We start from the raw sequence: 27,726 nt of genomic DNA, 5'->3' as shown, positions 1-27,726 counted from the left end.
AGCTCGCCTCGGCTGAGCTCTCCGGGGCGGCGCTTCCTCTGGGCTCTCCGGCCGCCCGCGAGAGCGACGACTCCGGCGCGCCGCTGCTCCCGGCGGGTTCGAGCAGCGCGTCGCGGGGCGCGGGGTGGTGCGCGCCGGCTGGGTGCCGCAGGTGCGCGTGCTCGCGCACGGCGCCGTGGCCGCGTTCCTGACGCACTGCGGCTGGGGCTCCACTGTGGAGGGCCTCTTCCGGTTCGGGCGCCCGCTGGTGATGCTGCCGTTCGTGGCCGACCAGGGTCTCATCGCCCGGGAGGTGGCGGCGCGCGGGGCCGGCATCGAGGTGCCCAGGAACGACGACGATGGGTCGTTCCGCGCGGCCGACGTCGCGGTGGCCGTGCGGAGGGTGATGATGGCGAACGAGGAGGGCGAGGCGCTCTCACGCAATGCCACGGAGCTGCAGAAGGTTGTCGGGGACAGGGTGAGGCAGGACCAGTACGTCGATGAGCTGGTGGGCTACTTGCAGCGCTACAAGTGAGATGGCCGTTCGGCGTTAGAGCATGTCCAAGACAAATAGCCGTTCCGTTTGGAGGAAGTATATGCTAGTTTGTCCTGTTTTTCGTTTACACTTTCTAGGATGTATGCAATATATGTAATAATTATACTCAAAAGAAGAAAGAGAGATCTACCATCTGTGTGAGATCATAGGCATGTTTGGTATCTTATTATGAACTGTTTGTGGCGAAAATAAGCTAAAACTAGAAGCCAAACGAGATGCCTTTTTTTTTTATCTTTTTTCTAGCCAAGCTTCTCTCATAGCTCCCTTTCTTTGTACTAAAACAAAAAACTTGATCTCAGACCAACATATGTTGATAGAGTTTTTCCTTTGTTTGTGCAGTTTCTTAGGGAACCACTTCTCCCATAGCTACCTTTACCAAACTGGGACTATGAGAGTGCATTCTAAAGAGCTTATAGACATCTCCCCAACTTATGTCATGGTTTAATCTCTACCCTTTAATCCCAATATAACGAGTGATGGTGAGGTTGGGTATATGCCCTTATTATTATACACAAAAGAAGAAAGTGTGATTTTGAGTCCTAGAAAAGTTGTCTAAACCAGGTAACTTCATTCAACCACATGCAATCAAAATGGGACGTTTGAGATTGTTGCTCAAGCCAGGCAACTTTCTAAGGTGTTATCTAAAACAAGCCCCAAATATCTTAAACCTCAATACCATGCTCTATTTAAAATTAACCTTGAGAGGCTTATTGCTTATTAGCATGTTTTGCTCAATACCATTTTGCTTTGCCGGGAAAAGATGTATTCTTAAGTGAGGATAGCCATCATTTTAGTGATCGGACCTTCATCGCTCAGCAAAATGGTCATTACACACCGAAGAACCCACCCATGTGTCTTGATTGGGGCTGTCAACCAACACTTGGTTGCCCCTAGTATAACCATCGTTTTAGCGATGATATATAGCAACGATTCCAACAAACCCTGTTCAGATTCTATTTGCAAATAAGTTGTCATTCACACGTGCATTGAGCATGTGCATGTCTTTAGTTAGGCCTAATGCATGACCTCATGTTCCTTCGACCAAGGTAAATTCGAGACCGACTGAAATTTCTCCATCTAGGTGTTATTGTCTTAGACTAGTGATGATTAAGTCATAAATTCTAACATGCTTATTTTATAGGTGCTTGAAAATCTCACTTTCTTAGTGAGCTTGCCTAGTTCAGCAAGGACTTTCTTGTCTGGATGGGCGAGCCAAATTAGCTCTCTTGCCCTGGCAAATTGGATTGAGTTCCTCCACAAATTCCCCTATTGGCCCACCCATCTTGTATCTGCACTTGAACCCTAAATTTAATGCCACTAAATTTATTCCCTTTCCTCACTCCCATAGTTGACACCACTACTAGCGATGGCTTGCTCATCACTAGTCGCCATGCCGCCGCTACTCTACAATTGTGATCTATCATGTTATTTATTTGGGGTTATATGCATTTGTTATCTATGATGGATTGGATACAGTGGTGAGAGACTATGTTGAAGTGTGCCTTGGCCTCATTCATGTGTGATGAATGATTGACATAAGATTAAGAGGTTTGAGGTTTTACTGTTTGAGTTCATATTCATATGTGTATTCATATGTGCTCAATTATGCTAATGGCTAATAGGATGTGTTGTATTGTTCTAGATTGGATAATGAATTAAACTATGTGACCTCTCAATTTTAAAGAAGAAGAAACGGTGATCAACTCAACGAAGGGTTTAATTATTGTTTCATATTTTTGAATTTGAGTATTGAAAATGCCGTACTATAAAGGGAATACAAATCTCAAAGACTTAAGTAAGATAAAATTCTCAAAGATCTAACCAAATCATGAGAGAAACATTCATTTGCATGAGCACTTAGGAAAATGGGTTTAGTGCTCTAGTTCGACTTTCTGCAAAGTCCAGAAGTTCTTGCTTAGCTTAGCCCACTTCCAGAAGTTTCTTGATGCTCAAAACATTCATAGGTCCGAAAGTTCTAGAAGACCTAGAAATATCGACTTTGGAGGGGACTATATATAATATAAACTCATACCTCTTCATCCCAAAGTGCTGGCCACTTATTCACTGTGACCTAACTTTAGCCAAAAGAGCTCAAGCACAATCATAGCTCCCTTCCCTCTCAATCCTGTTTGAGACTCTAGCTAGATATGGTAAGAAATTGAGTGAAGGGAAAGAACAGGGGCTACTAGAGAAGCCAAGTGTTGCTATATGGAGGAAATATAGGCCGCTCTGAACCTCAACAAGGATGGAGGTGAAGATCGAGTGAAAGAGAGTTTCTTAGTAATAATCAGGTGATGATTATTTGTGCTGTTCTCATCTATTGGACGGCTCAGAGAGGTTGGGGGGAGGGGGGGGGGGGGGGGGGGGGGGGGGGGGGCGCAAAAACTGCTTAATTTGCTTCAGCAACATGCAAAAGCCACTTGAATCAGGTATCTTATTCAATGTATCCAAGCTTTTTGGGCTGTACGCCATGCACACTTAGACACAGACTAAGCCTTCTGAGCTGCTCAGGTGAAGTAAACCGTCCAAAGGGAGCTGCCCCTCTTGCAAGTGTTACTCCACTTAGGCACAGACTAAGCCTTCTAACCAAGCTTATCCAAAATTCGAAACTAATTCATCTGGACAACACTACCTCAGATCTGGACATCACTGCCGGTTCAAAAACCCACTTCACTGCCGGATTTTGAACCGACAGTGGCATACCGGCAGTGATAGGGGGTTGACATCACTGCCGGTCCTTAAAAACCGACACTAATCTACAAGAAACAGTGTCGGTTCCTAGCTCCACCCGGCAGTGTCTAGTTGAACACACTGCCGGTTTGTAGTGCCAACCGATAGTGACGGTTGCTTCAAGAGTGTCAGTTCTTGGCTCAAGCCAGCAGTGTTGAGCAAGCCTACACTGTCGGTTCATGCATCAAACCAGCAGTGTTCTAGTAAATATCAGTCGGTTCATGGATCAAACCGGCAGTGTTCTCGTAACTATCAGTGTCGGTTCATGGTTCAAGCCGGCAGTGTTGAGCAAGCCAACACGTCGGTTCATGGTTCAAACCGGCAGTGTTGTAGTAATATCAGTGTTGGTTCATGGATCAAACCGGTAGTGTTCTCGTAACTATCAGTGTCGGTTCATGGTTCAAGGCGGCAGTGTTGAGCAAGCCAACACTGTCGGTTTCCTTCTAACTGTCAGTGATTGTTATGACAACACTGCTGGTTTGTTGCTAAATGGCGGTGATGGCCCGTTCGTATTTTATTGTTTTATAATTTATTTTAATTTATATTTTTTTGTGGAATCAGGTTTCGCTTTATATACGTTACGTAGACGACAGGTCCATCAATATTAAACATTACAAATGTTACAATTACAATTCAAATGTTCTCATCCACATCTCGATCCATCTTTTGAAGTTCTGCTTCAAATTCTGGCATCTTTTTGGCGTAGCCACGAGAGCCGATATGATGAGGATTCGTTGGTTTCTGCGAATTCTCCTTATTCTTGCTGCTCAGTTCTAAGTACTCCTCAGATAGCCTATATTCCTTGAAAGCTTGCTAGAAGTCCTTCTGCTTACTAAACTGTCCACCATCGAAATCTGGCTCTTTATTTTGGAGGACAAAATTCTTGTACAATGTCCCCTTGAAATTCTTGAAGCATGTTCCCATGATTTCTTTTGCTTTTTTCTTGACTAACTCCCTGTCATACTTGGCTAGGAAAGTGAAATACTTTGGGATCTTGACATCCCATATGTAATCCTTCTCGCTTTCAGGAACCCTCCACTGGTCATCATCTTTCCTAATCCACTTCCTATACTTAATCGGGATGAAGTCCCTAACAAGTAACCCGAGGATAGTCTTGTATTTGGTCAAAGCTATAGGCGGTGATAGTGGATCCCTGAATTCATCGAACTCAGTAATGTGCTAGTGTGCATTCCTACCAACAGGAATCTTTGACACACCTCGCTTGGATCTAGCCTTCCTGCTACCCGAACCCTCTGGCTCCTCGTCTAGCGGAGGCTCCTGCTAGAGACACCAAGTAAGCTATGACCCTCTCAATTGATTAGCGTGTGTGGCTACATAGTGACATGATACCAAAGTTACCTGGCCATCTTGGTCATTTTGACCCAGATCGAGCAGGTCGGATGGGGTCCATGGCTGCTCGTTCTCACCGACCTGATTAACACCACCACCATTTGTCAGATCATGCGGCTCTCCCATCCCAGCGATATCAGCCGCTTCTTGTTGCCGATCAGTTCTTCGGTGACGGGGTAACAGGCGACGATGAGTCATGGCTGCGACACGATTGTGGTTAGTTTTGGCCGCGGGCAACTACTAATAGCATATGTTCATATATATATATATATAATATGTTTAATGCAAAGTCTAATAATAAGTCCACATACAACAAAGTCAAATAATAGCATATGTTCACCTAGAACAAATTCATTGTTTGATTGACCACATACAACAAAGTCCACCTACTGTTCTATGAAACTAAGCCTACGTCAACTTCTAAATAAGAAAAGCGATGACCATAGCCATAAATAAAAGCATGACATCTTTCCAAGACCAAGGAGCAATTCTCCTAATCTTCACATCTCCGGCGGGTGGCTTCTCTTCGATCTCCAGTGCCAGCGGATGGCCATGGTTTGCATTCATTGGACCATAGTAGGCCGGTTGCCCATGGTTTGCAAGGTAGGCTAGATGACTATAGTAGGCCCTCGAAGCTTCAGCTTCTGTGTTGTATTTTTTGTGCAAATTACTAGGGTAGCATTGACTTAAGCATAGCAATCTTCCCAGGTTCGATAAATCCTAGGCATGTGACCAACATGCACTACATACCTTGTCATGGTTGCCTATACATTTAAGTAAATTAGGCTTGTGGTAAGTGGTAGTGGTAACTCACTGAACAAGAGTTATTATTAAAGTTATATGGCCAAACTAAATCTATTTAATATTCTTCATCCTTGACATTCCATCAAAATCAATTGACACTCTACCTATAGCGATTATACCTATACACATTTGACAAGAATCCATCATTGCTTAAGCAAGAGCAGAAATTCTTATCTAACTCTTACACAAACAGAACACTCCCTACCATCACAAATAAGACGTCCACGGTCATTAATGTGTACCTTTGACTGCTAGTTTCCATTGCTTGCAATAATTACAAAGTACAGAGATATCATAATATTATGCAACTACTATTCGAGACAGATATGCTTATATCATTGTCACATATTCAATCTAACTATGTCAAGAGGTGTTGATGATCAATGTTTAAATACTTAGACTGCACACAACGCAAAAGGCCACTTAGCTATGACTCGAGGGAATAACTTGTTGCGACAACATGCAAATAACACCAATGGTTCTTAAACAGTTTAGGGCCATGATTACTAGGTCCTCAATAAATTAGTAGGTAGCATAATCTCTTCAGGGAAAAACTAACTAGTTTATGTAACAATATGTACATACAAGGATAGCTAAACCAAGGAGTAACAGCATGTAACTCAATCGAATAGGAATCGACTGCTATTGGGAAGACAACAACTGTGGCGCATTTCATCTAACACTTAGCGGGCAGTGAGCCACGCACTCACCATGGGGGTGGGAAAGCAGCTATCCGCGCGCGCTCATAAAGGCCTCGGCGGTGCTCTGGCATCGGGTGGTGGATTGCGTGGGGAGTGCTCTGGCGTGGGGTGGTGCACGGGTGTCGGCGTCGAAGAAGAGGAGCGCAAGGCTAGGAACGGCGGCGCAGGGGGCGGTGGACGGTTGCTCCGGCGTGGGATGGTGCACGGGCCTCGATGTCGAAGAAGAGGAGCGCGGGGCTAGGAACGGTGGCACGAGGGGCGGTGGACGGGTGCTCCGGCGTGGGGCGGTGCACGGGCGTCGACGTCGAAGAAGTGGAGCACGGGGAAATGTTAGCGCGGGGTTGAAATTTGGATAATCTCAACCCGTGGTAGTCTTTTATACCAGACCTCATCACTGCCGGTTCTAATTAGAAACTGACAGTGATGGGGGTACATCACTGCTGGTTGTAAGTAGGAACCGACAGTGATGGTGGTACATCACTGCCAGGTCATTCTTTAAACCGGCAGTGATTTTCGTGTAGCAGTTACAACATAAGTAACTTATCTTTTCTAGTTCTTTTGAATATCTCCTACTGGCTCAACGGTTAAGACCCCGCAACTTAGCCCCCGATACCCGTGTTTGAATCCTGAGCGGCCTAATTTTTTTGGTTTAATTTTATAATTTATTAAGCGGTCTAAAGGTCAAAAAGATAAAATAAATGTGTTGCATCCCTGAATCGAACCGAAGCCTACAAGTTCCAGAGCAGCGGACAAACCATTGAGCTATCACCTGATTTTAGAAAGTTTGAAGGAATTTATTCCTTTGAGTGATTATCTATCCCTGCTTTGCACGTAGGCCCTTCAACTCCCCAGCCACGCTGGTCGCGCGGTTCCCATGAAGAGCTGCTGTTTTAATTAGCTGGTCCTTGGACTGGTCGCGGCCCTTCAGTTCCCCACGAAGAGACGCCATGTTTACCTAGGAGTCCATCGGCTACTCGCGCCAGTTCCCAACGTAGGCGCGCTCCGTCTTCCGAGGGGTGCGAGTTATTGCACCGTGATCAGTTCCACCCATAGACACGCCTATATAAGCCAGGCCCCCATGCACACAGTCGGCCGCCATTGCACCACCGCGTGTCAAGAAAGCAAAGCACCCTTCCCACGCACACCTCACCTCGGCCCTCGACCCGCCGCCACAAAGCCTCGCCGCTTGAAGACAACATGGGTGATGTTGAACCTGTTGTCACGTCGCCCCTCGATGCCTCCACCAATGTCGTCATCATCGTTCGAATCAGACCTCAAGGTGAACCTCGAGGATGATCTAGACCGTGAGACTGCATCGAAGGAGGAACCGGAACCTCTTACGGTGGAGGAGGTCGTCTTCAACTCGTTGGAGATGGCTCAGAAGGAGGAGGAGGACCGGCACCTCCGCACCATCACATAGAAGGAGACCGACGACTGCATCCTGAAGCGCGTCATCGAGATCTCCAAGGAGGAGGAGCGCCACCGCAAGGAGGAGGAGGAGCGCCGCGCTAGGAGGAGGAGACCGAGTGGCGTCTCACGATTGATGCAGAACGGCGCCGGCGCAGGGCTATAGCGGCTACAGCATAAGTAACTTATCTCTTCCACTTCTTTAGAATACCTCCTACTAGCTCAACGGTTATGACCCCGCAACTTAGCCCCCTGATATCCGTGTTCGAATCTTAGGTGGCCCAATTTTTTTGGTTTAATTTTATAATTTATTAAGCGGTCTAAAGGTCAAAAAGATAAAATAAATAAACCTTGGCACATATCCTATACTAGCGCAGCGGTTAAGTGTCTGAACTCTGTAGCCCGACACCCGAGCTCAAATCCGAGGGCTGGCACAATTATTTTTTAATTTTTTATATATCACTGCCGGTTCTCAAAATAAACCGATAGTGATAATAAGCATCACTATCGGTTTTTTCTCATCACTGCCGGCTTTTTTAAAACTAACAGTGATGTTTATATATATTAAAAAAATTCTTTTATATACTGAATAAATAGAAGCATATGTATTCCTATGTCGGAATGGCTTGAAATTTTTTTGGCAAGCTTGTACACCCAAATTAAGATCCCACATAGAATCTTAGGTTTTTCTAATCATTTTTTTATTAATTATATTTTTCTGTGTGCCGAATGAGACAAAAGAGGGTGAATTTTATCTTGGACCCAATAGATTTTTTCATCCACCTCCACAAAATTCTTATCCCTAGGGCACATTAGATCCTATGTAAAAGTTTGGCACTAATCTGGATCTTTTCGTGGGTAGACTCAGTTCAACCTATAATTAAACGGTCTCGTTGCACAGAAATTCAATTAAACCTCAGAAAGTAGCAAACCATCTTCGGAAAATCCAAAACTTGGTGTTTCCTTCACACGTGGCAGGTGCAAGCCTAAGAACAAGTTTGAGACCAATACAACACAGGAATGCATATGAACCACAAAAACATTGATAACCTATGTGTATAGTCATGGTTCGATGAAAGGGCACATGTACCTCTGTGAAGCATGTATACTCCGCCTATGTCGAAATGGCTTCAAATTTTTTTGGCAAGCTTGTACACCCAAATTAAGATACCACATAGGATATTAGGTTTTTTCTAATCATTTTTTTATTAATTATATTTTTCTCTATGCCAAATGAGACAAAAGAGGGTGAATTTCATCTTGGACCCAATAGATTTTTTCATCCACCTCTACAAAATTATTATCCCTAGGACACATTAGAGCCTATGTAAAAGTTTGGCACTATTCTGGATCTTTTTGTGGGTAGACTCAGTTCAACCTATAATTAAACGGTCTCGTCGCGCAGAAATTCAATTAAACCTCAGAAAGTAGCAAACCATCTCCGAAAAATCCCAAACTTGGTGTTTCCTTCACACGTGGCACGTGCAAGCCTAAGAAAAAGTTTGAGACCAATACAACACCGGAATGCATATGAACCACAGAAACCTTGATAACCTATGTGTATAGTCATGGTTCGCACTACTACACAAACGAATATGCGCAGCGTTGCACTTTTGCACTCTATGGCAGGCACCTATTTTTGCCCGCTGCGGTAAATCCCATGATTTACCGCGGTGGGCATTTTTTATTTACCACAGCAGGCACTTTTGCCCGCCATGGTAAATCGATTTACCATGGCGGGCATCTTAATATGTCCGTCACGGTAAATACCCTATTTACCGTGGTGGACATCGTAAGGTGTCCGCCATGGTAAATCGATTTACCGTGGCAGATATATTAAGATGCCCACCACGGTAAATACCCTATTTACCGTGGCGGACATCATAAGGTGTCCGCCACGGTAAATCAATTTACCGTGGTGGACAATGTTAAAAGCCCGCCACGGAAAAGGCCTAGGCCCATCAGGCCCAAGCTGGCCCGATATTCGTCTACACGTATATATAGGTATACTTAGGCGCAGTCGGCCTCTCTTCCTCCCCACGCGCTCTAGGTTAGGCCACCCCGACGGCGGCGGTAGAGGCCCCGATGGCGCCCCTTCCTCTCCCTCCTTCGGCCGGCGGTGGAGGCCCCGACGGCGCCCCTTCCTCTCCCTCCTCCGGCCAGCGTGGAGGCCCCGACGCCGTCATGGAGGCCCCGGCGGCGGCGGCGGATCTGGCGCAAGGTGTGGAGCCCTCTTTCTTCTCTCTTAGATCAATGGTGGATCTTGTCCCTCTCACACTCGCACCCTTGCAGATCCCCGACGACGGTGGCGAGCAGCGACGACGGGTGCTCCTCCGCGCACGGTGGCGAGCAGCGGCGTGGCCCGTCCGGCGCAGATCCACAGCAGGGCGGCGCCAACCTACCGCGATGGCACGGATCCACGGAGGGGCGGCCCCAACCCGCCGCGATGGCACGGATCCATGGAGGGGCGTCGTCTCCCTCCCACCCAATCGACGGTGGCGCAGATCCGGTGGGCGTGGCGCCCACCTCGGCCCTTCCTCTCCCTCTAGCGGTGCGGCGGGTTGGAGCTACGGCGGATCCAATCGACGGCGGTGGATCGACGGTGGCGGTGGGATCAAGGTTTAGTGCGGCCTAAATCCAAGCCCGTGTGGGCTTTTTTTCTTTCTTTTTTTGTTTTTCCTGAACGATTAACCGCGGTGGGCAAAGCTGTCCGCCGTGGGAAACCACGATTTACCGTGGCCATTCGGCGGTGGCAGACCGGTTTGCCCGCCGCGGGAAACCCAAAATGCCCGACACGGATAAATATTCTGTAGTAGTGTCGATGAAAGGGCACATGTACCTCTATGAAGCATGTATACTCCGCCTATGTTGAAATGGCTTGAAATTTTTTTGGCAAGCTTGTACACCCAAATTAAGATCCCACACATGATCTTAGGTTTTTCTAATCATTTTTTTTATTAATTATATTTTTCTGTGTGCCGAATGAGACAAAAGAGGGTGAATTTCATCTTAGACCCAATAGATTTTTTTATCCACCTCCACAAAATTCTTATCCCTAGGGCACATTTGAGCCTGTGTAAAAGTTTGGCACTATTCCAGATCTTTTTGTGGGTAGACTCAGTTCAACCTATAATTAAATGGTCACGTCATGAGGAAATTCAATTAAACCTCGGAAAGTAGCAAACCATCTCCGGAAAATCCCAAACTTGGTGTTTCCTTCACACATGGCACGTGCAAGCCTGAGAATAATTTTGAGACCAATAAGACACCGGAATGTATATTTATAATTGCCCAACAAATGTTACATGAATTACATGCATGACAATAATTAAACACACAAAGCCGTACATATTAAAATTAGAACCCAATTAAACTACGACCTTGAAAACTTAGCTAAATAAATATTAATTACTATCGGAATTACTGCCAGGATCGATCGGGCCACGCACACTAACATGCCTCTGTAGCCATATATGGTAATTGATGTCACGGATTATGTATCCACTTGTATCGATAAAGTCCAATGCCCGTATGAGTGCACTCTCTTGTGCCTCACAATACCGAAAGAATGGTCGGCCATAGATGTAACCTACTGAACGACCACTACCCATGTTAGTAATCCTTATGCAGTACAAGCATCCTTCTATAGTGAGCTGGCCGAGGTTTCCATTATAGAAGTCCCAATCGTACCCGAGTTGCTCCGTAGCTTGGTCTAGAACGGCCCACAAGCCACATGTAGCATAGGTAAGGTCCTGTAGCGCAATCTACATGTGGAGAAAAAAAATTAGAGAATGTTATTACAATAATAAACAACAAATAACCATGACTCAGGTATAAGTGACCATTTTACCACATCCGCATGGTTGTAGCTTGCAAACCATTCGCTTGCTTACGGGATGGGGATATCACCTGCATTCAAAGCAAGTGCCTTGAAGTGCGAGAAATCAGGCACATCATAGCAAATACGTCGAATTGCCTCTAAACAGATGCGCACGACATTTAATTGGGCGCTTGTCATGTCCGGACTCTGTATTCCCGTCCTGTGGATATGGTTCCGATGATTTGAACCCCTCACAGGGATGAAAAAAACTGAGTTCACACGTCCATAGCTGACCACTTGCATTAGATGTCGTGTTCTCGATAATGTCTAAGATAAAGAACCAGCTAAGTGCTATTCGCAGCCAATCTATTGGGGATATAGTCTGCGACATATATGCATGCAACAATAATATTAAACTAATTACACTTATTTGTTAGCATCAAAAAACAAAAGATGTTGGAAAATATTTCATACAATAGTTGGAACAGGAAACCGTGGAATGGCCACATTAGGAGCGAATGGCTCATCGCCAGGGTGAAAACCTGGTTCTTATGGTGGGGGAGGTCCGTTGTTCATACCACCTGATCGATAAAATGCAAAAAAATATGAACATAAAATATATGCATAAAAAAATCTTCCAAGTAAAATGTGGCAACATAATTAAATATAGATCGAATGCAAGGAATAAGAATATATATAAATGTAGAATGCAAAGAAACATGAATATAAATTTAGATCAAATGAATATATATAGATAGAATATTGGAGAAGACAACATATCAATACCATTGAAAAATGCAGGAGCCATGACCAAATCACGTAAAGAGAGAGTGGATGTCTTGAGAAGTGAGAGTGAAACATGAGAAATGAGACTGAGAGAGTTCATGGGTGGGTGGGATTGATGTATGTGGCCGGCAGTTTGTTTTATATAGGGGGGCATGGACATCACTGCCGGTTTTTGCATAGAACCAACAGTGAAGGTGGCTATCACTGCCGGTTTCTAAATAGAATCGACAGTGAAGGTGCATATATGTAAATGATATATTTATTTAGATACTACAGTGGGAAAGTTTTAACAAGAATGATATATTTATTTAGATAGTAATGAAATACATTAAAAACTTACAAAAAATTAGAAGTAAGTTACATATACGATAACAAAGACCTTACACTAAAATTCCATATACGATAATAAAGACCTATTTGCGTATAGGTCAATGTTACCGTCAATGTGTATCAACACATTATAATTTAACCACCTCAGTAGCATTCTTCTTGCACCAACTAGGGTTCAAACAACAGCACCGAGGTGGTCTACGAGCTATACCGGTTGGAGATGATAAGGTGGCATCAATGAATCCATGTCTCTGCTGTACATGGTCTTTTTCTCGGTACAGTCCAGAGCACATCGGATTCAGCTCGGCACCATAGCGGATGGCTCTGTGAACCTCGTGGCATCTCCAATCTTCGGTGTTGCTCTATCTTCAGTAGCATTCTTCTAGTACCTCATGTGTGCACCATTTTGGTGGACTACGATGCATAACGATATCTGTGGTTTGTTGTGAGAGGAAAACATTATATCATGGCTGATAAAGCCTGGTTGAAACCAACATGCATGGAGATGCTAGCTCCTGGCCGATGGCCATTTTATAAGGGCTAGCAGTCGTGGTATATTTTTATTTCTACACTAAAGTTATCAGGGTAGGTGGGAGCAGTGTTCCAACTGTTGTGGTCATGGGAGCACTGTTGGCATGTGAGGAGCATCTACACACCACTGTCGGTTTTAGTTTAAAAAACGACAGTGAATTGGTCCTTCTATGTCGGTTTGAGCAACCGATTGTGATAGAAGCTATCACTGTCGGTTTTAAAACCAAAACCGGTAACGAAGGGCCCTGCCGCCATCTTTTAGTAAAAAATATAAAAAAATACTGTTGGTTTGGAGCCTATCATCGTAGCCTTTTTGTAAAAAAATATAAAAAAGTTTGGCCCGCCTGAGATTCGAGCGCGGGTCGTGGGGTCGAGAGTGCGCGGCCTTAACCGCTGAGTTAGGATAGGGAGTTCAGTTAGAATGGTTTTATTTTTTTTCTTTTATCCCATCATAATGCACTACTAAATAATAAATGCAAAATCAAAAAAAGTTTGGCCCACCTGAGATTCGAGCGCGGGTCTCAGAGTACAGAGTGCGCGGCCTTAACCGCTGAGCTAGGATAGGGAGTTCACTTAGTTTGCTTTTCTTTCTTTATTTATTAATAGAAATAATGTAATTTGTTTATATTCTAAAATAACACAAAAAATTGTGTCTTGATTATTTAATTCTATGATAATTAATTAATGGTCTATAATTATCAAATAATAGTGTTTATGAACATCATCTTAATATTTAATTATATAGTCAATAATTAAATTGTAGAGATGCGCACAAAATATAAATTAAATATTCAATACGAATTACTGATACAACATCTACATAATGATTACATAGTTAACAATATCTAACTATCTTTAGGTGCATCAACAATGAGGGCCTCATTGTGATCAATTCGTACGTAAGCAGGTTCGTCACCCTTTTGAAGGATAGGTAGGGGTACGTTCGCCCCGAATAGAGGCATTTCCTAATAGCCCCTGTAGTCTTCTTCGTCTATCACTCCATCGACACCGACAATTTTCTTTTTCCCTTCTAGGACTACTTTTAGCCTTCCTTTTGTCTGGTTGTCCCTTGCATAGAAGACTTGCATAACATCTCTTGCAAGGACGAAGGGGTCATCTCTGTATGCGGTCTTAGTGAGATCAACGGTAGTGAACCCTTCGCTGTCAGTGTTGATTTCCTTGAGCCGGACCCACTGGTAGCGAAAAAGAGCTGCCTTCAACGGACCGTAGGCTAGCTCCCATATCTCCTCTATGAAACCATAGTATGTCGTCTGCACGTTGCTGTTTTTGTCGTGAGCATCAAAATGAACACCACAATTTTAGTATGTGCTCTTTTCATCTTGCTTTTTTGTGGAAAATATTAATCCATTGATCTCATACCCTTGGTACTTAAGATATATACTCGAAGGTCCCTTGGCTAAGGCATCCAATTGATTACTTAACTTTATTCCAAGCAAGCGACGTCGCAACCAGCTGACAAATTCCTCCTGATGTTTTTTATCCAACCAAGCCTGTGACTTGCTCAGATATGGAGTTTGCAGCGATTCCCTGTGCTTGTCAATGTATGGCATCACACCCTCGGCTTGCTAGAGAACAGCAAACTGTGCCTGTCTGAAAGAAACAAGGTCATCTGCTATAACAGATTTCTCCCCGATCGTTCCTTTGCCACGTAGTCTTCCCTCGTGACGAGATTCTAGAACTCCGACCCTTTTGATGTCCAGATAATATGTGCAGAACTCAATGGCCTCCTCTGTTGACCATCGTTCAACCATGCCCCTTCTGGCCTGAATCTGTTCCTAACATACCTCCTGAAAACTTTCATCAATCTTTCAAAAGGGAATATCTGATGCAGGTACATTGGGCCAAGGGCTCTAATTTGGTTAACAAGATGAATGAGCAGATGCAATAAGATATCAAAGTAAGTCGGTGAGAAATGCATCTCAAGCCTAACGAGAGTTTCTGCTATGTCCCGCTGCAGTTGCTCTAGCGTGGACACATCAATGACCTTTTTTGAGATCTCGTTGAAGAACGAGCAAAGCTTTATGATTGGGGTGTGGACCTTTAGCGGGAGGATACCACGCAGGGCAACACGGAGCAGCTGAGTCATAATGACATGACAGTCATGGGCCTTCATAGGGCCATAGTTGAACTTGAGTTCTCTCATGTTCACTAGCCTCTTTGGGTTCGCACAGTAGCTCACCGGGACTTTGAGTTCATTGAAGAAAGAAATAAGCGCACGCTTTTCTTCCATCTTCAATGTCCATGACGCAACCGAAAGTTCGAACTGGCCATTCTCTAGCTCCATGGGATGCATCTCCTTCCTGATTCCCAAGTGTTGTATGTCCAGGCGTGTGGCTAGTGAATCCTTCGATGTCCCCCAGTGTCCATCAAGGTGTTAAGAGTGTTAGCGCACACGTTTTTAGTGATGTGCTTGGGATCAAGACAGTGGCGTACACTAAAAAATGGCCAGTAAGGTAGTTTCCAGAAAACTGATTTTTTCTTCCAAACGCTCCCATCAGGCGCTGCTACTGCATTGTCCCCCTTCCCAAGGACAACCTCTAGTTTGTTGAGTTCTCGAAGTATCGCAGGCCTGTCTCGATATTTTAGAGCTAATCGTTTCTCAATAGTATCGTTGAAATCTTTTCTATTCCTACGGTAAAGGTGATCCTTAGGTAGGAACCTACGGTGTCCTATATAAACTATCTTTGAGTTATTTGATAGATTTACCGTATCGGTGTCGTCCAAGCACTCGACACATCCAGTATAGCCTTTTGTCTTCTCTCCGGACAACGAACCTCGACCTGGCAGGTCGATGATTGTAGCGATAAGTACTCCCTTGATCGTGACATGTTCCTTTTTGCACTCGTCCCAAACATCCGGCACACCCTTTTCAAACATCTCCACTAGTTCATCGATCACTGGTTCCAGAAACACATCGATGTCATTCCCAGGTTGTCTTGGCCCTTGGATCAGTTGTGGCATCTAGATGTACGACCGCTTCATACAGACCCAAGGTGGAAGGTTGTATATAAAGAGCATCACTAGCCAGGTGCTATGATTGCTTCTAACCTAGTCGAAAGGATTCATCCCATCTGTGCTCAAAGCAAACCAAATATGCCTTACCTCTCCACCAATATCCTTAAAGAACATAGTATTGACAGTCCTCCAGTCATGCCCATCGGCAAGGTGCCTCATCATTGTATCTTTCTTACGCTCTTCGCCATGCTAGCGCAACAGCTTGGCTGACTTTGCACATGCAAACAGCCTATGCACCCGGGGAGCTATAGGTAAATACCAAACGACCTTTACGGAACCTCCTCTAGTCTTGGTACCCTCATCTGACGGCCCTTCCTTGTATCGTGGAGCTTCACACTTGGGGCACTTGTCCAAGTCTTTGTATTTTTCTCCACGATACAATATGCAATCATTAGAACACGCGTGGATTTTTTCAACCTTGAGGCCGATGGAGTAGATCATTTGCTTGGCCAAGTATGTCTTTTTTAGCAACTCATTTTTTTCTGGGAGCATTTTCCTTATTATACCTAACAACTAATTGAAGCCTTTATCACTTGTTTGTTGATTTAAACTCTAACAGCATGATGTTGGCTTTCAGTTTGCTCATTGGACAATTCCTATATAATGGTGTTTTGCCATCTTGTCTTATTTTCTCTACCATTCTCAGCTGTCTTTCACTAAGACATCCGGTCTCTACATTACATAGCAGCTGAGAAATGCCATCGTTATCCTCGGTGTCGTCAGCTAGCGTGTTCCTAAACACATTATTAACTATGGCCATAGGTTCCGTGTTGACACCGGGTTCCTCGTCAGCATCGTGGATGGCTACGTCAGGCATGTCCACATCATCATCGTTTTCCTGCAGAATATTCACACCAACATCGCCATGCATAGTCCATATCGTATAGTTTGGCATGAACCCCCTAGTAATCAAGTGCGATCGTATAGACTCAATTTGACGAAAGTTCCTATGATTCTTGCAATCTTTGCATGGGCAGAAGACAGGGTTCCCATTCACAGCATGGGCTTTGGCATCGGTGATAAACTAGCTGACGCCATGCATGTACCGCTTGTCCATTCGGGACAGATGCATCCACTCTCGATCCATCTCTGCACAAAAAAATACTGAGACAGTAATTACAAAGAATTAATAAGAAATCGAGCTTCAAAAACAACAATTGTAGCTCGAAAGTACCATTTTTGGAAAACATTATTGTACACTAATTATTGAAAATTTGAAATTGGTAGCCCCGGCCCTGTAAATTAAAAATCATAGTAAAAACAATTATTGCACAATATTGAAAAACAACTATTCTACTCTATTTCTAAGAACTAATTATAACATCACATACTAACAATGATGATCTTGACCACCATAGAATAATTAGCTAGGAATTTAAATGTGTTCATAGACACCAACCTTTTGGATGATGGATTCACCATAATTTGAGCCTTGCACAAATGTACAATTAGAAAAGTGCTCTCTAGAATGGAGAAAGAACTAGAATGAGAATCAAACAATGTAGCCATCAAAACGAAGCTAATTAAGCAACAAAATCAAATGAGTGAATGTTTGTTACTAACCTTAAAGCAAAAAGATCAAGCCATTCTTCAAAATCCAAGCACTAGCTTCATGGTGAAGAGCAGCCACAGCAATGGAGGGAAGGGTCCAAACGCATGCATCTGTTCTCGGGATGGAAGAGAGGAGGAAGGAGAGGACGGCTGCAGCTTTTTTGTGTTGTAGGCTTATCACCGTCGGTTCTTGGCTAGAACCGACAGTGATAGAGCACAATCACTTTCGGCTCTTGGCTTAAACCGGCAGTGATGAGTGGCCGCCAAAACACTGCCGGTTCAAGCCATAAACCGGCAGTGATGTGGTCCTTCACTGCCGGTTTTAGCCCAACCCTAATCATTTTTTTATTTTCAAGCTCATAACCGGCAGTGAAGGTACATCACTGCTGGTTCTCACAAATCCGGCAGTGATGATGCCGGCAGTGATGTGTAAATCTAGCGTAGGGCAAGTTCATGGAATTCTCCCCATGGCTTATATTGGACAAAACAACCAATGTAATTAATCCATCGCCATTTCCTTTTTCAGCTAAACCTGCCATGGACAAGCAGTCATCCAGCTAGTATAAATACGTATTCCAGGCTTCCCATGGACCTTACCAATGCATGCATTGCAGATTAGCTAACCACCACACACAGACAGATGAACCACAAGTGCAAATAAGTCAAGTTTTAACAACATACAATGGAGGTAGTCTCATCGTCAAAGCTAGCGTGGTTCGCGCTCGCCTTCACCGTGGTGGCCGCAGCCGCTGCCGGCCGTGTCTCGGCCCAGAACACGGCGCAGGACTTCGTGAACCTGCACAACTCGCCGCGCGCGGACGTGGGCGTCGGGAGCGTGACCTGGAACACCACGGTGGCGGCGTATGCGCAGAGCTACGCGAACCAGCGCGCGGGCGACTGCCGGCTGGTGCACTCCGGCGGCCCCTACGGGGAGAACCTCTTCTGGGGCTCGGCGGGCTACCCCTGGGCGGCGTCGGACGCCGTGGGGTCCTGGGTGGCGGAGAATTGAAGCAGTACTGTCTACAACCACGCCACCAACACCTGCTCCGCGCCGTCCGGCCAGTCGTGCGGCCACTACACGCAGGTGGTGTGGCGCGCCTCCACGGCCATCTGCTGCGCCCGCGTCGTCTGCAGCAACAACGCCGGCGTCTTCATCATCTGCAATTACTACCCACCAGGCAACGTCATTGGACAGAACCCTTACTAGCAAGTAGCAACCTATACGTACGTACTTGTGAGAGCAGCAGGCAGCAGCATCCTACGCGTGTGATGCCATGCATGTCAACATGATGTGTTACTTATGCGCCCCGCATATGCATTTAAAGATTGATCATGTAGCTGTGGATGAAATTTATTATATATCAATAAATCACGTGGACATGTGAGACATATATATATATAATTGCTCACTCTGTCCACATAAGAATACAATTATGGTATCCGTGCCGATCAATTGAGCTCAAGTTTGACCAAGTTTATAGTAAATAGTATTAGCATTTATGTCTCTAAATAAATTTATTACGAAAATACATTCTATAACTAATCTAATTATACTTATTTTGTATAAAAATGTTTGTACTTTTTTATATAAATTTAGTCAAGTCCGGACTGGTTGACTCCTTGAAATCCGAGAATTGCTTTCTTTTGTGGACGGAGGTAGTACCTTTTATATTATTGTTTGTTCTTGATCGTAATTTTGGTTCGGTTACTAGCAAACGTGCAATGCGTTACATCAGAATGTACACCTTATTACATGATTATATAGACGTACAATTTCCGGCTCGAAGATTTATTAAACGATTGTCATCTATTTTAATACATTTGATATCAAATTATGTACCGTCGCTTGACGCATCTTGGAATAAGATTTTGTAGCATCGTTGGGCTCACACTAACTTGTATAAGCATGGGCCATGAGTCCGGGTAATATGAGATAGAAAGGGACATGTGAGCATTGTTAGAATTGAAGTAAAAAAAGATGGAAGAAGAATTCTTTCTCCCTATGATGTTAAATATATACCAGCAAACTTGCTCATGCATTGTAATAGAACGTATGTGGCTTGTTGTGCGGTTACTTTGGACTATATGCACCTTGGAGATCTATTCAACATCAGAGTCATTTGTTCCAATTGAAATCTAACTCCATATCATCGCTAGACACACTTTAGAATTGGACTCCATTGTGTAAGGAAAATGGATCCTTGGCCTATTTACTTTGGATTTTGGTGTTTGATGATCAACACAACCAAATTGGACTAATAAATTTGCAAGTGATTGTTTTATAGTTCAATAGGATGCAAGACGTGACTTGGAAAAAGGCGACGTGATATCCGATGATCAACACCTCAAGTAAGACCTTAGGAGCACAAGAGAAGACCAAGATATCAAGCAAAGTCCAAGCATGAAGATAGGAACCAAGCCGCACGCAAGATCGCGAAACGAGCTCACAGCAGCGACCGGATGCTGGACCGGACGCTGACGAAAAGCGACCGGACGCTCTGATCAGAGGCTCGGCAACAGCAACAGCAACCGGACGCTAGACCGAACGCTAGCGGCAAACCGACCGGACGCAGGACAACAGCGTCCGATCGAGTACAGAGAGGTTTCAGAGCGGCGAACTTGCGACCGAACGCGTCCAGTGGCAAGTGACCGGACGCTGGCAGCGTCCGATCAGCTATTCCCGGCTCCAACGGTCAGGACGACCGGACGCGTCCGATCAAGACGACTCCAGCGTCCAATCAGCTGCAGAAAAGCGGGATTCCGTCCCCAACGGCTACTTTCTTAGCGAGGCTTATAAATACAACCCCCAACCGGCCATTTGAGGTGTGTGGAGCTGAGAAAACATATCAAGGGTGTTGATATACTATTTTAGTGATCTCCACTTGCATAGTGCTTAGTGTTTCATTAGGTGATTAGCGTAAGTACTTTGCGAAGTGCTTAGGTTGATTAGACCACCGCTTATGCGCTTGCTCTAGGTTTTGGCCTAGTGTTTAGTGAGATTTGCATACCTCTTACCACTCGGTGCTTGCGCACCATTGTTGTACATCAGAGGGGCTTGTAGTCTTGCGAGATCACACCAACCGCGTTTGTGGTGTGGTCCCCACCGTGTACCAGAGGGAACAAGGCCCGCGACGTTTTGGCTGGAAGCTTGATAGTAAAGACGGCGGGGAGCATCCGGGACACTACTAGAAATGTGTTCATCAATGACGATTCAGTCGTGACGCTTACAAATTTCATCATAGAACAAGCGCTTTCTATGACGAAATTTCCAGCTTCGTCATAAGTAACAAGTGACGGAGCTTTGGCACGAAGAATAATGACGAAAACAAAAGAATCATCATAAAACAACAAAACTAAATCGTCATAGATCGTTTGGCTCGTGTACCACCTCGAGGACATGGCGCCGTGGTCCCACCAGCAGGTCCCACCTCAAGGACGTGGCGATGTGGTCCCACCATTGGGTCCCAACCTCGAAGACGTGGCGATGCGGTCCCACTAGCGGGTCTCAGCCTAAGGACGTGGCGGTGAACAAGTGGGGCAGCGTGGCCCACATGGTCCAGGTGGACCTGCATCCTTCTGCCTCCCTTTTTTTGCCAAAAAATAGCGCACGCAGGGAGATTCGAACCCGCGACCTGCTGCAAGACATGTTGGTGCGTTACCACTGGAGCACTCGCTGTTTTGTGATAAAGGCATGCATGTTTTTCTATTTGTAAACATATAACATGATAATTGATGATTTCTTTCCTAAAATTTTCTAAAATCATTCTCTATCAATTTATTTTGTTGGTTTTGTCAATATATGCATATGAAAAATTTGAGCAATTTAAATTTTGAATTTCAAAAAAATGCAACTTCAGACAAGATTTTGGTTCCCCAAATGATTTCAACTGAAAAAGTGATAAATACCAAAGTTGACTCATCAAGATCTACAACTTTTGTATTGGTCATTTCTTCATATGACAAAGTGGTAACGATATTGTTCACAAATGTGACACATCTCTCATAAGGTTTTATAAACTATATGAGACATGTGTAAGATTAGTGAATAATGTGTGCTAAGAATTTGTCAAATGAAGAAATGACCAAAATAAAAGTTGTAGATATTCATGAGTTGAACAACTTTGGTATTCATTGCTTTTTATGTTGAAATCAATTTGGGTCTCAAATTTTGGTTCGAACTTGTCGTTTTTCAAAATTTCAAATTTGAAAGGTTCAAATTTTGTCAAATGACAATATGACTAAAATAAAAGTTGTAGATATTAATGAGTTGAACAACTTTGGTATTCATCACTTTTTATGTTGAAATCATTTTGGATCTCAAATTTTGGTTCGAGCTTGTTGTTTTTCAAAATTTCCAATTTGAAAGGTTCAAATTTTGTCAAATAACAAGATGATCAAAATAAAAGTTGTAGATATTAATGAGTTGAATAACTTTGGTATTCATCACTTTTTATGTTGAAATCATTTTGGGTCTCAAATTTTGGTTCGAACTTGTTATTTTTTAAAATTTTAAATTTGAAAGGTTCAAATTTTGTCAAATGACAAGATGACCAAAATAAAAGTTGTAGATCTTGATGATTTGAACAACTTTTGTATTCATCACTTTTGCATATGAAATCATTTAGGGTTTAAAAATTCAGTTTGAACTTGTCAAATTTCAAATTTTAAAATGTGTAAAACATTGTCACATCCAAGTTTGAGCAAACCTAAATGCTGAAGCATGATTTTAGAAATTTTTAGGAAAAAAACTATTACATTTGGAGTTAGTACGAGGGAGAACAACTAGTTACAAAGTTTACCCACAGATTAAAAAGAGAAATCACACTGTTCTAGATGATCCTTACATGATCATAGTAAACAGTGTTATTTCTTTTTTTAATTTGTAGGTCAACTTTGTAACTAGTTTTTCTTCCTCATACTAACTCCAAATCTGATGATTTTTTTCCTAAAATTTTATAAAATCATTCTCTATCAATTTATTTTGTTGGTTTTGTCAATATATACATATAAAAAGTTTGAGCAATTTAAATTTTGAATTTAAAAAAATGCAACTTCAGACAAGATTTTGGTACCCCAAATGATTTCAGCTGAAAAAGTGATAAATATCAAAGTTGAATAACTCATCAAGATCTATAACTTTTGTATTGGTCATTTCTTCATATGACAAAGTGGTAACGACATTGTTCACAAATGTGACACATCTCTCATAAAGTTTTATAAACTATATAAGACATATGTAAGATTAGTGAACAATGTGTGCTAAAAATTTATCAAATGAAGAAATGACCAAAATAAAAGTTATAGATATTCATGAGTTGAACAATTTTGGTATTCATCACTTTTTATGTTGAAATCAATTTGGGTCTCAAATTTTGGTTCGAACTTGTCATTTTTTAAAATTTCAAATTTGAAAGGTTCAAATTTTGTCAAATGACAAATTGACTAAAATAAAAGTTGTAGATATTAATGAGTTGAACAACTTTGGTATTCATCACTGTTTATGTTGATATCAATTTGGGTCTCAAATTTTGGTTCGAACTTGTCATTTTTTAAAATTTCAAATTTGAAAGCTTCAAATTTTGTCAAATGACAAGATGACCAAATTAAAAGTTATAGATCTTGACGAGTTGAACAACTTTTGTATTCATCACTTTTACATCTGAAATCATTTAGGGTTTTAAAATTTGGTTTGAACTTGTCAAATTTTAAATTTCAAATTTTAAAATATGTAAAACATTGTCACATCCAAGTTTGATCAAACTTAAATGCTAAAACATGATTTTAGAAATTTTTAGGAAAAAAAACCATCACATCCAAGTTTTTTACGGATTTTTCATTTGAATTCATTTAATAACCAAAAATTAAAGATGAAAGTTCTCAAAAATTTAAAATAAAAACACCAGATATATTAATAGGCCTAAACCCTAAAATCGGCCCATTACTGTACTTGGCCCATAATTTGCTGGCCATTGATTCATGATCGAACGGCTACCATGCGCCAAGGAAGTATAAAATAGGGTCACCTCGAACCCTAACCCTCATCCTCTCTCATTTCTTCCCGTCACCAGCCGCCGCCGCCGCCCCTTTTCTTCTCTCCCGCTCTTCTTCGGCTGCAGCGCACGGCTAGGGCACTCCTCCAGAAGCAGCGCGCCCCCACGCTCAGATCCTTCAGGAGCTCATGGCCTAGGCCTCCTTACTGGTGGTGGCACTCGTGCAAGCACGACCTCGCGCCCCTCCTCGAGCCTATACAGTAAGGTCGTGCTTGGTGAAGACTTGAGCCTGTACATTGATTGTTCCAGCTCTCTCACACGTCATGTTCAGTTCTATCGTATAGACAGTACCTGTGATCTGTGAGTACACTAGTAGTACATGTGATGACCTGCTAAGGATGCCGTATGATGACCTCTGGCTGAAAATGTACTAATCAATTAGTGCTATCTTATTTTGTAGGAGCCTGAATGCTTGACCAAAGTAGCTTGTAGTATGCACGCTGATTTTCTTTCTTTTTCCACCGGGCCTCTTGTTGAGCTTGCTGGAACAGCATAGTATCATTGTGAATTGAATTTAGCAGTTCTTGTTTCATGAGCATACGCTGATAGCTACTGGCCTGCATTTAGCATTTAATGATTATCTTTGAGAAAATGGACTGGTTTTGGTATATTAATATAATCTTTTGTTTCATGTACATATGCAGACAAAGTTGAAATTGCAAAGAAAACTTAGAAAAAAAAATAGGCTGAACCTTAACTCAAAGTTTATTGGATCTTCATGCTCACTATCGAAATCCTATACATTTCTGGTGGTTTCCCTGTTTGCTGCCTACAGGCTGGACCTTAGCCACTCATTTATTCCTATGATATATTCAGTACTATGCTTTCAGCAGATAACAATTGAGTGCTAATGGTCAACAACTATTGGTTGCTTTAACTTGTATACTCAACAGAAATTAGTCATTATTTGAGAAAAACTAGAAGATGTGTGATGACTGATTATTAGTAATAACATGCTGTTTGAGTTATACTTGTCAACACAGCAGCAAGAGTTTAATACTTAGTGATTAGGATCTATATGGATGATAATGTGAAATTTCATCTTCAGCAATCCTATGCTGATTGTTGAAATGATTGTTTTACTTTCCATTTCTCATTCTTAAGCTTAACTATAGAGGTAAACTGCACGCATCAAATATTAGAAATGTTGTCATATACCTTTCACTATGCTTAGTACATATTCCATTTTCTCATGGGACTCCTTTCAGGTATTCCCCTAGAAGCAGCACAATCGTCAAGTTTCAGTGAGTTACTACTGCGGATAGATGATTTAAGAGAGAAAGTTGTCACTAATAGAAGCATCTGGTATTCCCCTCGATGCCGCTGTACGCGCATTGCGCTCGCCTTGAACCCTAGATCGAGGATGGGGACAAGGCAGGAGGCATGGCTAGCTGCGCAGACTCTAGCCAGGCCAGGGGCGTGGCCGGCACCGCCGCCTCCAGCTAGGGGTGCAGCCAGGCTCGCGCGGCTCACCCGGCTCCTCGAACCAAGGATAAGAAGAGAGGTAAATAGTTTTGGCATATTTCCTATTTAATTGCTTGCACAAAGAGCATTCTTCTTCTTCTTTTTTAATACAGTTGTTTGTTGGTTCCCTATGTGCTACAGAGCCTGATAGTTGGAAGGATGGGTGTCAACAGATTTAGGGCTGTGGGATACAGGATTCCATTCATGATGATGGTCACGCTAAAACTAATATGGTCAGTTCTGAATTGCTAACTGCTAAAACCAAGAAGAAGATGGAGGTATCCTTTAGTGTTTTTTTTCAATAAGGAGAAGGTAGTTACCGCCCTATGGAACTAGGGTGAGTAGTGTTTTGTTATCTGTTCAAGTACCATCTTTAATTTCCGTTATATTTAACAAGTTCAGATTTCTGATAGTTCATCACCTTGTGCAGTGCTGGTACACTTCTACACTTCTGTGAGATGCTTCTATAACATCGACAAGCAAAGTTGGATGGTTTGGTCAGTTGATAGAAACAAAGGCAATTAATTCACTTCTACTACATGGAACAGGAAATAACCTTTCTGGAGAAGCAGTAGCAGGAAAGCATGTATTGTTTTCTTTATTGTTGGCATCTGGCTGTCTGCCATGTATTATAGACAACAAAACATGAGAAAAGCTGTACCAGTCTCATCTCCAAAGGATTCGGCCCAACTTAGTAAGGAACATAGTATCTTTTTTGCTCATATAATTGTGTCATGTTGGCAAACACAATAGTATGTTTTTTGTCAACCTGTTATGCGCTTTTTAATTAGATGTCTTTCCAGGCGTGATCTTAGATACAAAGGCAAAGTTAACTTTGGACATAATGTGGTCCGTAGCAACTAGCAGCTGAAGCTACGGCTGCTGTACAAGGTGAAATCGATGAACTCGGGAAGAGAAGTGAAGAAGCTGAGGAAAAGCTGGCGAGGACACAAAAGGAGATGGAGGAGTAATAGAAGCTGACAGAGATAAACAACAAGGCAATGGAGGAGAACAATGTGTTGCTCAAGCAGTATCTTGGCCATCAACAATGCTTCTTCGACATGAGCGCTGCTCGTAGCTGCTGGTTCATTAAGCAAGGGGTCTGCTGGTGATTTTGTTTATGTAGTAACTTATGTTGCTGGTGGTTGGCAACTTTTTATTATTTCCTGTGATGTTAATGTGAACTGAAGATGAAACTAGTAATTCAAATGTGATGTCTAGTGAGTTATGTGAACCGAGTTTAGAATTGTTGATTAAGTTGTTGGTCATTGGAATACTGGATCTGTTAATTTATGGAAGCTTTTGGTCATTCCAGTATTATTTGCATTCTATAATGAAATCAGCATGTGCACTTGTGATGAATTATCTGACCTTTCTGTGACGATTTGGTAATTGATTCTGTGACGAATTTCTATTTACTTCAGTGACTGAAAATGAGAACCTATCACAGCAAGCCTTGTGGCCCAATAAAAAGTGGACACGTGGACCATCCACATCACTGGCCACAGTCAGCTGCCACGTGGTCGGACACGTCATCTGCAATGTGGACGCGCCACGTGGACAAGACACGTCAGCTGCCAGCGTGGCAGACGTCAGTCTGGCCGCCTAACAGACGGCAAGTCATGACGAAAAAAGGGCTATATCAATGACGAAAATATATCAGTCGTAGAAAGAATACACTTCTATGACGATGGCCATTTCGTCATAGAACAAATGCACATCTATGACTGAAAATAGACTGTTTCATCACGGTAGGTAAAATATGACACGCATTCAATGACGAATACCATATCGTCACAAATTCGTCATAAAATAATATATGTGACGATTTTGGAGTCTTCAGTGACGAAAGAAGAGCATCATTGATGTACACATCCCTAGTAGTGGGAGAGGCTTGCCGGAAGGCACATCGGAGACCCACTTGCAGCATGGGAAAGGCCCGAGGCTATCCACGGAGTTACCTGATTGGGAAGCTTGGCCCTTGCAAGGGGCTCCAACGAGGACTAGGGGGAAGCTTGCGCGCTTCTCAATATCTCGGTAAAAATACCGGAGTCATCGATGAGAGTTTGCATATCTCTACATTAATCTTTAGCTTCCGTATTTACATTGATTGTATTACTCCTTTTGCGGTAGAGATAGCCACACACTAGCAAAACCGTAGTTGCACATTTAGATAGTTTATCTTTTGCATAGGTCTTGCTAGGAGTAGAAAAAGATGCCATAGTTTAGAGTTAGATTTTTAAGTTGCCTAATTCATCCCCCCCCTCTTAGGCGTCACGGTCCCCCTTCAATTGGTATTAGAGCCGGTTGGCTCAATTTGGACCTTTGGCTTAACCGCCGTTGAGCCAACGCTATTTAGAGTGGTTGGGATGGATATCTCTAGGCCTCCACACTTTGACGGCACTAACTTCTCCTATTATAAAGCTAGAATGGCTTGCTACCTTGAGGTGATTGATTTAGGAGTTTGGAGAGTCACTCAGTGATAGGATGAAACCCATTAAGAATCCCGATAAACCCACGAAGAGTGAAGAAAAGGAAATTCATTTCAATGCTAGAGCTAAAAATTGCTTGTTTGAATCATTTAGTATGGATGTGTTTAATCAAGTGTTCACTTTTAATACGGCACATAAA

At 43.0% G+C, this 27,726-nt stretch overlaps 1 protein-coding gene, 1 long non-coding RNA gene and 1 pseudogene across 3 annotated transcripts in view; all 3 read left to right on the top strand.

The window, feature by feature from the left end:
* LOC136548358 (UDP-glycosyltransferase 91B1-like) overlaps positions 1–514 on the top strand; it is a 3,153-nt gene extending 2,639 nt beyond the window's left edge. The window contains exon 2 of the mRNA XM_066539917.1: positions 18–514. Within this exon, the coding sequence (XP_066396014.1) occupies positions 18–514 (497 nt within the window). The remainder of the gene's footprint in view (positions 1–17) is intronic.
* A 17,749-nt stretch (positions 515–18,263) lies between these two features.
* Positions 18,264–18,788, top strand: LOC136548356 (pathogenesis-related protein 1-like; annotated as a pseudogene).
* A 4,841-nt stretch (positions 18,789–23,629) lies between these two features.
* On the top strand, positions 23,630–26,247 carry LOC136551266 (uncharacterized). 2 transcript variants are annotated; one of them, XR_010782514.1, is made up of 5 exons: positions 23,630–23,831; positions 24,840–25,135; positions 25,237–25,432; positions 25,526–25,789; positions 25,899–26,247. It is a non-coding gene; the product is annotated as an uncharacterized lncRNA (long non-coding RNA). The 2 variants fall into 2 exon arrangements; XR_010782513.1 differs by lacking the exons at positions 25,526–25,789; positions 25,899–26,247 and having other exon boundaries at positions 25,237–25,513.
* Positions 26,248–27,726: the final 1,479 nt, after the last annotated feature.

This window comes from Miscanthus floridulus, chromosome 4, assembly GCF_019320115.1.
Source record: "Miscanthus floridulus cultivar M001 chromosome 4, ASM1932011v1, whole genome shotgun sequence".
Lineage (NCBI taxonomy): Eukaryota > Viridiplantae > Streptophyta > Magnoliopsida > Poales > Poaceae > Miscanthus > Miscanthus floridulus.
Note: the sequence above shows the minus strand (reverse complement) of the source record. Positions and strands in the feature narration are given on the sequence as shown.